Below are 15236 nucleotides of genomic sequence, written 5' to 3' on the forward strand. Positions count from 1 at the left end.
GTCTCCAGCCTCGGGGCTGAGAAAGGCCACCACATCTTTCTTTTCCAATGGAGATATAATCCTCACATCATAATATTCACCCCTTTGACGTGCACAGTTCATTGATTTCCGACATATTTACAAAGTAACGGAACCGTCACCACCATCTAATTCCAGAAAGTTGTCATCATCTCAACAAGAACCCCCAGAATGGTTAGCGGTCACCTCCCACGACCCACCCCCCAGCCCTTGGTCACTGGCCACTCGCTCCGTGGTTTTTGCCTGTTCTGGACATTGCAGATGGAAGGCCAGGACACTTAACGGTAAACCAAGACAAGAAACGAGTCCTCGCGGATTTGCCATGAAGTGTGTGTTCCTGGGGCGCGAGAGGGCCTGGCCACGTGTCTGGCCACCTCTGCAGTGTGGAGGACATGTTCGCCTGGGCAGTCCGTTGCTTGCTTCTTATCTTACAAAAACTCTCTGAGCACAGACAAGGAATTTAGATGAGGAGAGGTCTTATGAAAAAAATACTATGTTATTACGTCCCATTTATTGCTCTAAAATTGAGGCAGGAGATAGAGAGGCCTTGTTTTAACCTTGGTCAGCCACCAAGGAGCCTTGTGACCTCAGGCAAGTGACCAGCTCTCCTTGGTCTCCAAAGGCCCTTTCATCTGTCACCCATGCGATGATTCTGGTGGGCAGGTGCTTTTAAAGTCACACTTCTTAGGCATGACTCTAAAGTAATGTTAAGAGTTTTTTTTAGTTAGGGGAGGGGAAAGTCTTTCATTTTTTTTTTTTTAAGGTAATAAAACATCTACCTCATTGTACTGTAATGAATATCTCCATTACCTTCTTGCGTAAATCTCTCTGGCTTTCCGGTTCTCCTGAAGTTGCATTTCCTCAAGTGGATTCGCCGGTTGTTCAAAGGGCACAGGCACATTTAACGCTGTTTGTACATATTGCTAAATTGTCTTTCGGAGCGTTTGGGAGAAGTGGCTTTTCATCACACCCCGGTCAGTGTAGCGCCTTGAAAACACTTGAGTCATCCGGCGGAGTGACAATGGCGTGCGATCGTCCCGACGTGCATTTCTTGGGTCACCGGCAGGAGCGAGCGTGTTTTCAGGTGCTTATCGGCCTTTGTAGTTCCGCCGCCGCCTGCCGCCTGCTCTGGCCTCTGTGCATTTACCCCCTGGAATGGGCTGCAGGTTGCACAACCTGGGCCCCGTTTGCTTTGTGTGCTCCGGGCCCGACTCCACGTGAGAGGGGCCCTTGACGGGCACGGGGGTGGGCCGCGTGCTAGGTTGGCTTTCTGGCCGACTCTCCCAGACTTAAGTACGTGGGCACTGTTCCTTTTCCTTTGTAATCTGGATGTTCAGGGGACTGCCGCTTAGTCCCCAAGACTGCGGGACTTAGAGCATTTGAGTAACACTGTGGAACAGGGGGCCTGCTCTGTCCCTGCCCCCTTTGGGGGCACATTTTCTCTCAAGGCAGGCTGGCCACGATCTGGGTGAACAGAACCATATGATGCCAACTTGGCCAAAGCGAATTCCGTTTTGCGTGATGGATGATTTTGCCAAGTGGCTCTACCCACGGTATGCAGAGGGGAGCCCCTGTAAAAGTGGCAATATCCACTTTTTGCGACTTCCAGTTTCTGAGAAGCAAGCCCACATTTAAAGCGTGGTGTACCTGAGGTTGGGATTGCTGTAAGGCCCATGGAGTCGATTTCATTGTCCCTCAGTGCAGGAGGCCGCAGAGACAAAGGAGTCGGGTGAGCTGCCCGGGGCTCCCTGAGTCACCAGCTGTGTGGGTGCTTCTGGGCATCCGCTGGTCTCAGGGTTCCCGTGTGGCTGCAGAGGGAGCCGGGCCTGTGGTGGCCCCTCCATGGAGCCGCTGAGAGCAGGTAGCACCGAGGGGCGTGTCGGTTATTTAGGAGGGACACCTGGTGTACCGGGAGCAGCGGGGATGGTGGGCAGAGGCTTGCTGTAGAGGCGGCGTCCGTGGTCAGAACCAGCTGATGGCGTGGCCACCAGCGGAGGGATCTTGGTCAAGTCCCTCAGCCTCCGTTTTCTCGTTTTCTACATTCTTTGAGGCTTCCTCTCATCAGTCATGAGAATTTGGGTACATTTCTATGCAAAGTGCCTTTCTGAGGGCTGAGGACCAGCTCACTAGATAAACACTATTGTTATTCTTGCTTCAAAACCCTATGGAAACTCCAGCTGTCACCCTCTCCTCCCAGGCCTGGGGTGATTTCTGAAAACCAGGCCAACCTCAGCCTGCTTTTGCTTGCGTTATTGAGAGGGCCCAGGGAAGAGGGGAGCCCTCTCTTTCCTGTTGCACAGACTGGCACTCAGGACCTTGTGACCTGAAATCCACACTCTTCTCAAGAGAATTGTAGGAGCTCCCGCTGCCCCCAACTTCCTCGGCTCCTCCCCTGGGGCTCCCCATTTGACCGTCAAGGTAAAGGAGGTTAATCTGAAAGAAACCGTACCAGGCTGAGCCCAGGTAGGACGCTCTTGCCTTCTCCGTTATTTTAGTTATTACTTTGTTTCTTTGCAATCCCATTATTAAGTTTTCGTCGTCGTCATCGTTGTTAATACATGCTGGTTATTTTAAAATCTGAACCCCACCTCCGCTCTCTCTCCTTTCCCCAGCTCCTGGAAACCACCATCGTGCTTTCTGTTTCTAGGAATCTGACTTTAGGTACTGCACAGAAGTGGAATCATACTGTCAGCGTAAGAAATGTCCAAAACTGTGGGGAATTTTTTGTAAGTTTATTTGGGCCAAACCGATGACATATGCCCGGGGGCAAGATCTCAAATGTCTAGAGAATCACAGTTTCGAAGTTTCTTCTGTGCATTTAAAATTAAGGAGGGAACCAAGAAAGATTGCCTGAAGGTGGGAAGAAGCTAAAAAGTTATATGCCTGGGGCATGACTACCCACGTGACCTGTCCCGTTAGGAATTTGTGATCAGATCGCCCGTGAGGTTACTTTCCATAGAACCTGTGTTTGTTTGTTTGTTAGTTTGTTTGTTTTTGTCCACAGTCAGTATTTTTCTTCTTAAAACAAGTTTATTTCAGTTCGCACAATGACTTCGGGATTCATCCATGTCGTAGCCTGTGTCAGAACGTCCTTCCTTTTTGGGGCTGCGTAATATTCCTTTGTACGATTTACCACATTTAGTTTTTCCATTCATCCATTTTTGGACACTTGGATCGCTTCTACTATGCATGTTTGTTTTTATCCATTATTTATCTTATTATATTTTATTTATCTTGTTCCTTTTATTATTTTACTTACGAAAGTAATACGTCTTAATTCAAACATGACATTATAGAAGCACGTGGAAGGGGAAAGCCCCCGTTCTCGGCCCTGGGACGAAGGTGACCAGCGTCAACAGCTTGGTGTCTTTTCTTTCAAGATTTTCACTTCCGTATATAAAAACGTAGCATTTTTAAGTGGGATTATGTGCTGTACACGCTTAGACATCTGAGTTAATGTGCGTTCGAGAAGAGTCACAAGCCTCGAAAGAATTCCCGTATTCCCTTCGCCACGTCTGCTTTAACTTCTCTCTCACTTTGTTTCAAGTCTCCGAAGTGGGTTGCAGGTCCCTGTACTGTTACAGGTTTTAATGTGTATCATCTAAAAACAAGGACATTTTCTTACATAACCTAGGGCAATGATGGAAACCAGGAACACAGTATTATTTCATCTACTGATTTTATTTGGCTATCACCAGTTATCTCAACAGGGTCCATTACACGTAACAAAGAAAATCTCACATTTTCCTCAGATGGTAAACACTCACGTAGCTTCCTATTTCTTTTTTTTTTACAATCCATCATCACGTCTCTTTAAATTGGAGCAGCTGCATAGGCTTTCTTCGACCCTTAGGACATGGTGTTTTGGGGGGTGCAGGTCTGTTATTGTGTACAGCGCTTCTTAATTTGAAGTCATCTGATGTCCCCTTATGACTAGACCCGGGTCACCCGCTTTCGGCGGGAACACCACAGGAGTGAGGCCGTGCTCCGCTTGGTGCGCCGTTTCAGGGGACACACGTCACGCCGCTCATCTTTGCGACTGCCGGCAATGTTAAATTAGCCACTGTAAAAAAAATTTATTTTCACGAGGTAGAATTTACACCCAGTGCAACATACACATCTTGCGTGAACAGGCTGATGACTTTTGTTGGGTTCATCAGTATAACCAGCACCCCGATCAAGGTTACATACTGTTCAATTTGCTCTTTTAGTTAAAAGTGTAATTTCTATATCTTCCCATATGGCCTAGCCTAAGTTTTTCGTCAAGCGTTTTAGAGGAACTTGTCGGAGTTCACTTTAGACTAGCATTGGAGAGCTTGGCCTTTGGAGTTATGTGGGTTTGGGCATCAACTTCTGCTCTGAGACTTGTCACCCTGTGTAGGGTGATTCTTAGCTCTTTAAGTCTTAATTTTTTCATCTTTTAAATGGGAAACCTAAGAACTCTTACAAGTAAATTTTCTCGAAAGATTAACTAGCCAGTAGAGACACTTGCAAAGGAGAAGAACTCACAATTCACAGAAGAAAACGGCCATTCGTGGAGTCAGTAAACCTACGAAAAGATGTCCAGCCTCGCTGATGATGAAAAAGATGCAGATCAGAGTGACGATGAGGTAAATTCGCAACCATCAGATTCGCAGAGATTAAAGTTTCACTACAGCTGATGGCGGCGAGGGTTTAGGGAAGAGGGCGCTCTCACCCACTGTTGGTGGGAGTGTACATTGGCTGTGTATTTTTGGAGGGTAGTTCGGAGTACTTGCTAAGATTGTAAATGTTTATACCTCTTATTCAAGTCGTTACTCTGTAGTAACTTATTCTACGTATGCACCTGCACAAGCGGGCAAAGTACTGTATCATCTCGGCATCCGATCACAGCGGAGACAACCCAAATGTCCAACAGTAGGGAGCTGGGAATCTCTCTTCTGACATGAAAAGGTGTTCACGATGAACCGTAAGGTGAAAAAAGGAAACTTAAAACAGCATCTAGACTTTCGGTTTCAAACTTCCAGTGAGAAAACGTCGTGATTCGGGAATACCACAGCTCGCCGACAGCTGCGGTTCGTGATCACCGCTGAGTCCCGGCCGTTTTTGCCAAGTGCAGTAAGCGGTTTCCCCAGCGGTTACGCTTCGTCAGACCTCGTCCTTCTGAGATGCTCCGAGGACATGTGGCCATCCTCATAGTTAAAAACTCCATAGAGGCCGGAATTGGGAGGAGCAAAGAGGAGTAACAGAAGGACGAATTCTGGTTTGGGATCATTAGGGAGGAGGCATGTGTGTTGGGTCAGGTGCCGTGGGAGAGTTCACGTCTACAGATGCCAGCGTTCCTTGATGCATTCGACGGATGTTTCCCCGAGGAGCAGCCGTGCGCCAGGCACCGAGTCAGGGGCCGGGGTTACTCCTGCCTGCACGTGAACGAATGATCGCTCCAAGTATTGCAGAGGATACGTTAAGAGGAGACAGCAGCCCGCGAGCCTCACTATGATATCTGTGAAGAGGAGCTGTCGGCGGCATCGTGACGCGAGCTTCCCGAGAGCAGGGACTTTGTTCTGTTCACAGCACCGTGAACGGTGCTTGGCACACAGCTGCTTAATGTATGGAATTTGCTAAAAAAAAAAATGAGTGAATGAATGAATTTATTGAGTCAAGGTCTTAACAGATAGCAGAAGACGTACTCGTCAGGATAATTTGAAGAGGGTGATATACTTGTGTGTGGGCCGTAGGTGAACCACAAGGAACCCAGGCAGACGGAGGGGCGCTCTCACACCCCTAGGCTGGAGGGGGTGGGAGCAGAGAGGGTACTGGACCTGGGAGGGAACCAGACTCACTCTCCTCCGCTCCCCCCTGGCCCTGATCTCCTGCCTAACACACCCAGGAGCCAGAGGGCAGAGAGCCCGGATGCAGAGCTCTCTGCTGCAAACTCCCGGGGCCTGACACTTGACATGCTCCACACTCCACACAAACGACACTGTAAGATGAGCTCTGCCTTCCCTGTTCTACAGCCAAGGACACGGAATGAGGTCAGTTAGGTCATTTGCTCAGGTTATGATTAGTGAGACGCGGGGCTACTGTTCTAAGAAATGCCGACACATTTATGGACATTCGGGCCCAGGATGGGCCACAGTGCCCGGCGGCCAAGAGCCTCGGAGTCCACGGACAGACTGGGTGATTCGGGGTGGGGGGGGCAACTTATTTCTCTGGGCCTCAGTCTCTGCATCTGTAAAATGGGGTAATAGCCATCTTCAAGAATTTTTGTGAGGATTACATGAGACAGCGATCATAGAGTGTCTGGCACTTGGTAGACTCCGGTAACCAGCAGGCGTTAGCAAGGGGAAAAACTCAGTCAACGCACAGTGGCAGTGTTAAGGTGCTGGAAAGATGCCAGAAGAGGAAACCAGGTGGCTCCCCGCCTTCCCCCGTCTCCTCCTTGTGTCTGGGGTCTTGTGGTGCCCTCCTGCCCTGCCCGGGCCTCCACGCTCCGCGTGGCCAGCGTGGCCAGTGCCTGCAACAGCCCAGACCGTGTTCTCCATTTGGAAGCCCACGACCTGACCCAGCCTCCCTGCCCGCACCGCCTCCCCACCGGGAGCCAGGGGCCTTCAGAGGGAGGGCCCAAGGCAAAAGTGTGGCTCATTGGGACTTTCAGACTCTGGTCCTAGTTTGACGCTTTTTACAACTGGAGTTCTCATCCGTCAGCTTCCGGGAGCAGATGCTCTTTACCGCTAGATGCTCGGTGCCTGATTAGCTATGTTAAAATTTATAATAATCCTGCAAAATGGGTATAATCCCCATTTCACAGATAAGAGAACTGAGGCTCAAAGAGATTGAAGTAATTTTGGCCAAAACCACACACACACTTGGTAATTGGCAGAGCCATGCGAATTTGAGTCCTTCTGCCTCTAAACCGTGTGCTTTCCCTTCTCATACTTCCTGAAGCCTATGGGATACTTTCTGGGGACTTACAAAGGTTTAATTTCCTAATTATAAAAGCAATACCTGATTGTAAAAGAAAATAAAGTAGGAAGATCATTGTCACATGGTTACATCCATGCTTTCCCGTAAACGTTCACATCTTGTTTGTTTTCCATGTAACGTTATAATACATGCCTTGTTCTTTGATATTAGCAATTCTTTGTGAACCTTATTTTCAGTGGCTGCCTAATAACCCCTCGGCTGGATATACTATTATTTGCTTGAACAATCTCCTATTGTTGAATCTTCTTCTGTTTGTCCTATTTCCTTACGATAGTTTCCCAGAAGTAGAAATACTGGTTTGGAGGCCACAGGCATTTTAAGTCTCTTCCTACATCTTGCCAAATTATTCCCCCAAAGCACGGCACCCATGGCTTTTCCCACTAGTGGAGCTCGAGAATATTCTGATGGAATGCCCGACTCTAACCGGCCTCTTGTTCTGCTCCCAAAGCCTCATAAAGAAAATGGCCCAGAGCGTGGTGGAAGTCATGGAAGATGCCGAGGGCAAGGTTCAGGAGAACCTCCTGGCCAACGGAGGTGAGTCATGCCAGCCCAGTCGGTGGCCCTCGCCGTGGCCACAGGTAGTGACCGCAGTACTGCGCACCCCTCCCCCCACCCCGGAGGCTCTGCGTGGACAGAGGCCTGCACCCTCCTTTTAGCCGAGCAGCACCCGTGTTTGGCAGTCATGCCCTTTGCCAGGTCCTCGTCCCGCTGTCTGATTTCTAAAGCATCCAGCATTTCTACCCTGTAGCTCAAATCCCCTATGAAACTGGAAGTGGAAATGGGTTCCGAGTGGAGTAATGGTCGTTTGGCCCTTCCCATCCCCTCTGTCCTGCACAGGAAGTTCCACCTGCTCCCTACCTTCCTCCTCCCCCCGCACCCCCCTCCCTCTCCCCCCCCCAAAACATGTGCTGCAGACGCCTTCCCGGGCTGAGGCGTGCCTCGCACTGAAGTCATCAGTTGCACCCAGTCAATAGTCTAACCAATGTTTTGGTCCATTAATTGTGTCATATAATTTGACTGCACTCCAAGTGTGCAAGACAGAAAGTTAGCAACTTTGGAAACTCCAGAATTAGGTGTCTAAATAAGTATTATAAACTTTATGCATGCATATGTATTGAAAATGAGAGTATAGATTCTGTGTTTAACATTTATGCCATTCGTTGCATAGAAATGCATATTTCCCCCACTCCTGGCGACCTTAACAAGCTTTTTATTCACTCGTTTAAATTGATGCACGGAAACCCTCACACTCCCGAGTCTGAACCTGGCTTTGTGTGTAGACGAGGCTGAGTAACGCCGCCTTATTACATTGCAGGTTTGAAGGAAAAAATGAAATGTTTAAAGAGTAGGTTACGCGCTGTTTGCTGTGTGGTGTTCGGCGTGGTGCCTGCATGCCCCTGGGAATGTGGAATCTTGGTCTGGTTCTAGGGGTCCAGTGATCAGGTTACGACGGGTGCTCCAAGCAGCAACCGCACAGCTTGGTCACTCTATCCGTAGGACACAGGCAGCAACCATTTTTTTCCTTCCCCTCTGCCCGGTGCCGCCTCTGCCTCGCCAGTTGCTCTGCATGCCTCTTCGAGTGGGTGTGCGCTGACTCTGGGGTTCCAAGTGGACTTCTGCATCTTCGCCTCACAGCCTACTTCGTGCCTTAATGGCTGTCCCCAGCGTCCTCCAGTGCCTGCCGCTGGAGGCTGGCTGTTTGTTAAATGCCAGGCTGAGCTTGGTGTGGGGTCAGTAGGGCTTGTGCGTGCCAGGAACCTGCTCCTCTCGAGCCTCCTGAGGGAGCCCCTGCCCCCACACGAGCTGTTTCTGGTTTCTGCATTAGAAGGAGCCACTTGGCTTCGGGGTCTTCTCTCTGCTCAAACTGGTAGAGTTAAAGCCAGCAAATCCCTCTAGGATGAATACAAATCTTTGCAGATTGGAAGTTACCAAAATGCAATCTGCTGGTTACACTATTTCTTTCTGATGCTGACCAAAAACATTATTTTGTTAAAAGATTGGTTGATTTTACTCCCAGCAGGTAACTCGTAGGGCCCCAGACTGAGGAGGCGACTTACGGTAGAGAGCTGCTTTTCTGCATTAAAACCTGGTCTTTAGGGCGCGAGGGTTCCAGCTCACGTTAAAATAGTCTTCGAGTGCCGACATTCTACTCAACATTCACGTGACTTAATAGCGGATGTTATTGTTCCGTCGCGTCCATCCTCGGTCCAGGCGGCACCACCTCTCAGAGGTGCCGCCTCTTCTCAGGAGGGGGAAATCCAGCTTTACTCGGGTGGTTAGTCTGTTTCATTATCTCGAGGCCTCCTGTTAGTCGGGTCGCCTGTGCCTTCCAAGACTAGAACTTCCAAAGCTTGTTCTGTACACCAGGCCTGCGGAAACCACGGTCAAGGATGCTGGGGCGTAGTAAAGGCTCTGGAAAGTCCCGCAGCCAAGCGACCTGAGCAAACGTAGTTTGATTCAGGCTTTCTGGGTACCGTCTGGATGGGGAAACCTTTTCCCTCTGCAGGGCAGGGAACTGGTGATTGACAGAACTAGTCGGAAGAACTCGGTGTAGCCCTAGCATGTGGGGTTTTAGTCCAGGCTCTTCTAGAACACGCCTGGGAATGCGGGTTGTGTGGCCAGCCAGCAGCACGAGCTTGGAGCGGTCAGACCTGGTCCTGCTGCGTGATGCGCTTTGCGACCTTGACAGGTCACCTCTCTGGGTCTTGGTTTTCTCACCTGTCAGTGGACTCCATCCCTTTATAGACTCTCACCTTACCTGGGCACCTTTTGTTAATTGTTCGCTCTTTGCCCCTGGCTGAGCTTTGGGCGTGGAAGGGCACAGACATGTTCGATTTTCGCAGAAGCCGAGCAAACACACTTGTCTGGCCTGGGCCCTCGAATGTGCCCAGGGGTTGTAAACGCCAGGAGGCCCGCCTCACTGCCCAGGCAGCAGGCTGCAGGCCCGGTGGTCACAGGCCCTTGTTCTCCTGCCCGCGGAGGGGGCTGGTTTGGGTTCTGGGGTGTGATCACTGTTGCTGCAGCGTGCTTTGATGCGGAGCGGGCCCCTCTGGGTCATGGCCTGACGTCACGGGCCGTCTGCCCCGGCCCCGCACTGCTGCCTTGGAGACCCAGCTTCGCGGACCTCAGCCAGGGGCGGGGAGGAGAGGCCAGTTCTTTCCCAAGTGGGCATGGGCACAGCCAAGGCACCGGATGTGCTGACGGCCCCAGGGGGCTGGCACTTGCTAAGGCGGAGGACCCCGCCAGACCACGTTCTCACAGACAGCCGTGCACGTGGACGGGGCAAGGCCGCCCCTGGGCGCTGTGCCCCCACGGGGGATGTTGCTGCCTCCGGGCCCCGAGTCCGTGCTCTCCAGCTGCTCCCCTGGTGTGAGCGGGGTGCCCGGCTCGGGGTTCGGAAACCTCGATCTCGTGAGACGCGGAGAGCCCGCTCATCTGTGGAAATGTGTCTGTGTTCCTCCAGTTGATTTAACGTCCTTTGTGACCCACTTCGAATGGGACATGGCCAAGTACCCTGCGAAGCAGCCTCTGGTGGGCGTGGTGGACACTCTAGCTAAGGTAAGAGAAGGACCCGCCCTCGGCGGACGCTCACGCTCCCGAGGCCGGGGGCATCGGCTGCCCGCTGTGCATGGACATGGCGTTTGGGCCCTGGAGGCCAGGTTCTCGCCCTGCCGGCCCTGCCTGGGCCCCAGCGGGGTTCTGAGGCATGGCCTCCCAGGCCCTGGGCGAGGTCGGAGGCCGTTGGGTGTGAGGGCAGCCCTGGAGACAGGAAAGGCGACCACCTGCTCGCTCTCCACCTCTCCTAGCCCTGTCCTCAGGCCAGGTGGCTGCGTCTCACAGGGCAGTCCCTGGACAGACGGGGTCTCGGAGCCACCAGGGTCTGACCCGACCTCCCGTGCCCTGCGCCTCTTTTCTTTTCAAAAGCTGCTCATGGAGGGTCACCCCCCCTCCCTGCCCCCGGCCCACTCCTAGAATCTGAAACCTGACAGCCCACCCCCCAGGTGCTGGTCCACTGGGCAAACACTGCTTCAGTGGAGTTTGGCTCAGGAACCCAGACTCTCAGGAGGTGTCCCGGGGAGGTCCCGCCCCTGGCCTGAGGCGCCTGTGACAATAAGGAGGCTGGGTGGCCCTGCCCCTGGGCTCGCCCCACTGGGTGAGCAGTGGCCGCCAGCTTTCACTTCGTGGCTCGAAGGTCTTTGGGGCCACCGTGGGGGTCTCCCAGCCGTGGGAGGGTGGAGCACGACTGCCCAACCCGCTCCCCCCACGATCCACCAAGCCCCTGACATGTCCGGTCTCCCCCCCGCCCCCCGCGTGTCTGGGAGCGAGTCTCAGCCAGGCCAGGGACAAAGCCCTCCTGTTGTCTGTTCCGAGTGGCAGAGCCGCCGGGTGTGGCCGGGCGGGCCAGGAGAAGGAGATGGCCACTGGGCCCCGCCCCGTGCAGCCGGCCCCTCGCCTCACCTCGGGCTGGTGCCCGGCCTGCGTCTGGGAACACAGGCGGAGCCAGAAGGCGGGGAGACCTGGGCGCGGAGACCTGGGCGCGGCTCTCGGGTACCATTTGCGTCACGGTGGTCCCAGCGCCTCCTGGGACAATCGGGCAGTGATTCCGGAAGGCCCTCTGAGGAGGGGCTGCCCGGAGCACCTGTGCCAGGTGTGGCTCCCCAGAGGGTGTGGTGCACCTTCGCCACCTGTCCCAGGAGCCGTGGAAACGGGCCCCACGCCCCACGTGTGCCCGTGCGTGGGAACCCGCCTCATGCGCGGTGATCCGTAACGGGGGGTCCTACTTTGTGGACCGTGCTGTCGCCGTGCGGGCCCTGGAGGGCAAGGGCTGGGGGGCTGCTTTTAATTCCTGACGGCGCCCAGCACGGAAGATGGCCTCACCGTGGCTGGACGTCTGCTCCAGTGACCTCAGCAGCTGTCTTAATAACTACCGTGTTTGGGGGGCGTCTGGTGAGTTGGGTGCTGGCAGGCCTTTTTCTTTCACTGTTTCGGGCCCCTGGGGGGACATTATCCTCCTGGCTGGGCTGAAGAGGCACTTGAGGCAGAAGAGCTGGGCCTTGGGCCACGGCTTGTCACCTTCCCTGCCCACCGCGGGAGGGGCCCTGAGATCCTGAAGCTTCTAGAACAAAGGGATGTCCTTAATATCAGGCTGGTGACCTGCCTCTGAGCTAAAAGGAGCCTTCTCACTTTGGCGGAGCAGGAAGGGGCTGCCGAGGACGCAGCCGAGTCTGCAGACCTGGACCCTGTCGGGGCTGAGCCGTAGTGAGTCCCTTCGGGAGCCAGCATGGCGGTCAGCCCGAGCTGCCCTCCAGCACAGCCCGAGAGCGGATGGGGTGGAGGGCCGTGGGTGCCTGACGGTGTGAGGTGGGCTCGACGCCAGAAGATTCCGCTCCTTGAGCGATCCTGGAAACACCATCCGTGCCTCGAGCCTCCGTACCTGCAAAGTGGGGCCCTCACCCCGCCCTGGCCCCCGGGGCCTCACTGTGGGGCCGAACGCGGAGTGTCCAGGAGAGCGGAGGGGAGAAAACCGGGCCATCCCGGCACGTGGGCAGTTACTGCTTCCTCCGTAAGGGCACCAGGAGCCCTCGTGGCCATTTGGAAAAGTCTCGCCAACTCTGGACACTTTTACTTTCCCCAACAGCAACTGGCACAGATCGAGACTGACCTGAAGTCCCGCACGGCCGCCTACAACACCCTGAAGACGAACCTGGAGAACCTGGAGAAGAAGTCCATGTGAGTGGCACGTTCCCGCCCCGCCTGCGGCCCCCGAGCCCGGCCGGGGCAGGATGCTGGCCGGGCCCACGCGCTGCCGTCCAGATCCCGGGGGCCCCACGTCCGCGTCAGTGAGAGAGAGGAGGAGACAGACGGGCAGGCGGACCGGCGGACGCAGAGGCTCCCCTGCCTCTCCGGGAGCTGTGCTGGGAGAGGGGGACCCGGAGTAGATGAGGGGGAGGCAAGGCCCAAGCAGGGCTTGGTGGCACCTCCCTGCCCCAGCCCGGAGAGGGACATGGTGCCGGAAGGGGCTCCCGTCCCTCTTCCAGCCTCTCCCAGGTAGCTGGGAGCACCAGAGTGCCCAGGATCCTCCCACCACGGGGGGCTTCAGGGGCTCCTGCTCACACAGGCAGCGGGAGCAGGGCTGTCAGAGCCCGGCCCTGGTGATGACCAGCAGAGGACAGTGGGCTCTACAGAGAGGCCCTGAGCGCAGTAGCCTCAGGGACTCAGGAGCACCACGTGGGAGACAGAGCGGACTGCTTGGCCCAGCAGACGCGACCCGTCGTCACGGTGCTGGGGGGTGTAGGAGTAGAGCAGTGTCAAAGGCGGTGACCGTCTTGTGAGGTAGTGAGCTCCCTGTCGTTGGAAGCATGTTAGAAGAAGACAGATGAGCTTCTGCTGGGGAGGCCGGAAGGTGCTTATGAACGGGGCCGAGTTGGCATGGAAGACCCTTCCAGTACCCCCTAGATCCGATTCTGCTGGCGATTCCCAAAAGATACCCCAGAGAAGGAACACGGCCTGGGGGAGCTCAGAACCAGCTGTCCCCTTGGATGGCCATCCCTCTGATGGGCTCATTGCAGTGAGCAAAGAAAAAGGCACCAGGGAGGTCCCTTCAATGTCCACTCCTCTCTCATCATGGTTACTGGGTCAGCTGTCTTTTCGTGAAAAAAGCACATAGCACATTCGTGAGAAATGTACAGCCAACGAGGCGAAGCTGCACTTCAACTAGAAACTGTCCGCGGTTGCCTGACTTTGTATCCAAACTAAATGTGTCTATGGCTGCGCCGCCCTGAACACACCCAGTGCTGTCTGAGCTGGGAAGCTAAGCAGGGTCGGGCCTGGTTAGTACTGGATGGGAGACCACCTGGGAAGACCAGGTGCTGTAGGCGTAAAAAAAAAGATCTAAATGGGCACTAACTGAGTTTGGCCCCCTTGGCCCCTGAGCCCTACCAGGGAGGGGTGAGGAGGGGGGAAGGGCAGGGTGCCAATGACAGAGAGCCCCAAATGTTGACCTTGGCAGAGATCCGTCACGGCACCAACCGTGGGCCGTGGGAGGCACACGCATGTTGCCTTTGGTGAGGGACCCTAAGGGACGCACCAGGGGTAACCCAGGAGGGCGAGAGCACAGGCTCCCAGGCCAGGCTGGGGGGCCTCTGTGGGACGGCGCGTTACCCAGAGCTTTGGCTTCGGCTAAGCGCCCAAGGAGTCTTTATTCAGGAAGCGCCGTGTGCTTAATACTTGAGCTCACCTCACAGCCTGCCTGCTAATGGTAGACAGTCCGTTAGCTGTAGCTCGGCGTGTAGCTCGGCCCGTCTGCTGATAGAGCAGCCTTGGTCCTTGTGCTAAAAATACCATGACCTCAATGCAGACCGGGTTCCACTGGGCATGTAGAAAGCTATTTCAGGTGAGTGTCGCTGGCCACCGGGCCTGCAAGGCCTGTAAAGTGAACTGGAGCTCCCTCGGGGCCTGTCTGCCCGGGCCGGCCCACTTGGCTTCGCAAGCCAGCCCCTGTGTTGACACTTGAGTAACTTAAGCTGCCTGCCACCAGCGGTCCCCTCCCCACAGCCGCGGCTCGCGCCTGGCGGCACCGCAGGTGTCTGAGGTGTTGGATTCAGCAGCCCCTCAGGTGACGGGTGACAGCACCTGAGTCCCTGCCAGCTGCAGCGGTTCCGGCCACTGAGACACAGAGTTGGGGGCACACGGAACCCCAGGCTTCTGCCCTCCCCAGGGGACCCCCCGACCCCCCACAGTTCCTACCCGCTGCCCCACCCCCATGTGTCGGGGTGTACCGGGGTCTGTGGCCCCCATGTGTCTTTCCGCTGACCACACCCCCTTTGTCCCACGTGGATTCAGGGGCAACCTCTTCACTCGGACACTGAGTGACATTGTGAGCAAAGAAGACTTTGTGCTGGATTCTGAGTATCTGATCACGCTTCTGGTCATCGTCCCCAAGTGAGTGGGCCGGGAAGGTGGGCAGTTTCGGGTCTCGGCCTGTGTGGGCGATCATGGAAGGACGCTGGCCCTGCCCGACGGAGAGGACAGGGCCCCGCCGGCCTGGACCCCGGCCCTGAGTGGCGGCGGCAGGAGCCAGGTGGCGGGGCTTGTGCCGGGAGAGCAGTGGCAGAGGCAGCTGTCTTTTGAGCACCTACTATGTGCTGGATGCCACAGCCAGGCCCGTTTCACTCACAAGCCTTGGGGGTGGGGGTGGCCGTGGTCGCTGTCTGTCCCAGGGCCACCGAGGGCCGTGATTAAAAAGCTCCCGG

General features: G+C 54.9%; 1 protein-coding gene and 1 pseudogene across 8 annotated transcripts in view; both read left to right on the forward strand.

The window, feature by feature from the left end:
• The window catches only part of ATP6V1C2 (ATPase H+ transporting V1 subunit C2), a 40716-nt gene that overhangs the window by 14968 nt on the left and 10512 nt on the right, over positions 1-15236 (forward strand). For all 8 annotated transcript variants that reach the window (XR_001594706.2, XM_036224422.1, XM_036224423.1 and 5 more), the window contains 4 exons: positions 7433-7518; positions 10448-10542; positions 12623-12714; positions 14827-14925. Coding sequence is in view for 7 of the 8 variants with exons in the window: in XM_036224422.1 (XP_036080315.1) it covers positions 7433-7518; positions 10448-10542; positions 12623-12714; positions 14827-14925 (372 nt within the window). In the remaining variant the exon portion in view is untranslated. The remainder of the gene's footprint in view (positions 1-7432; positions 7519-10447; positions 10543-12622; positions 12715-14826; positions 14926-15236) is intronic.
• On the forward strand, positions 13745-13862 carry LOC118606327 (annotated as a pseudogene).

This window comes from Rousettus aegyptiacus, unplaced genomic scaffold (genome assembly GCF_014176215.1).
Source record: "Rousettus aegyptiacus isolate mRouAeg1 unplaced genomic scaffold, mRouAeg1.p scaffold_m13_p_7, whole genome shotgun sequence".
Lineage (NCBI taxonomy): Eukaryota > Metazoa > Chordata > Mammalia > Chiroptera > Pteropodidae > Rousettus > Rousettus aegyptiacus.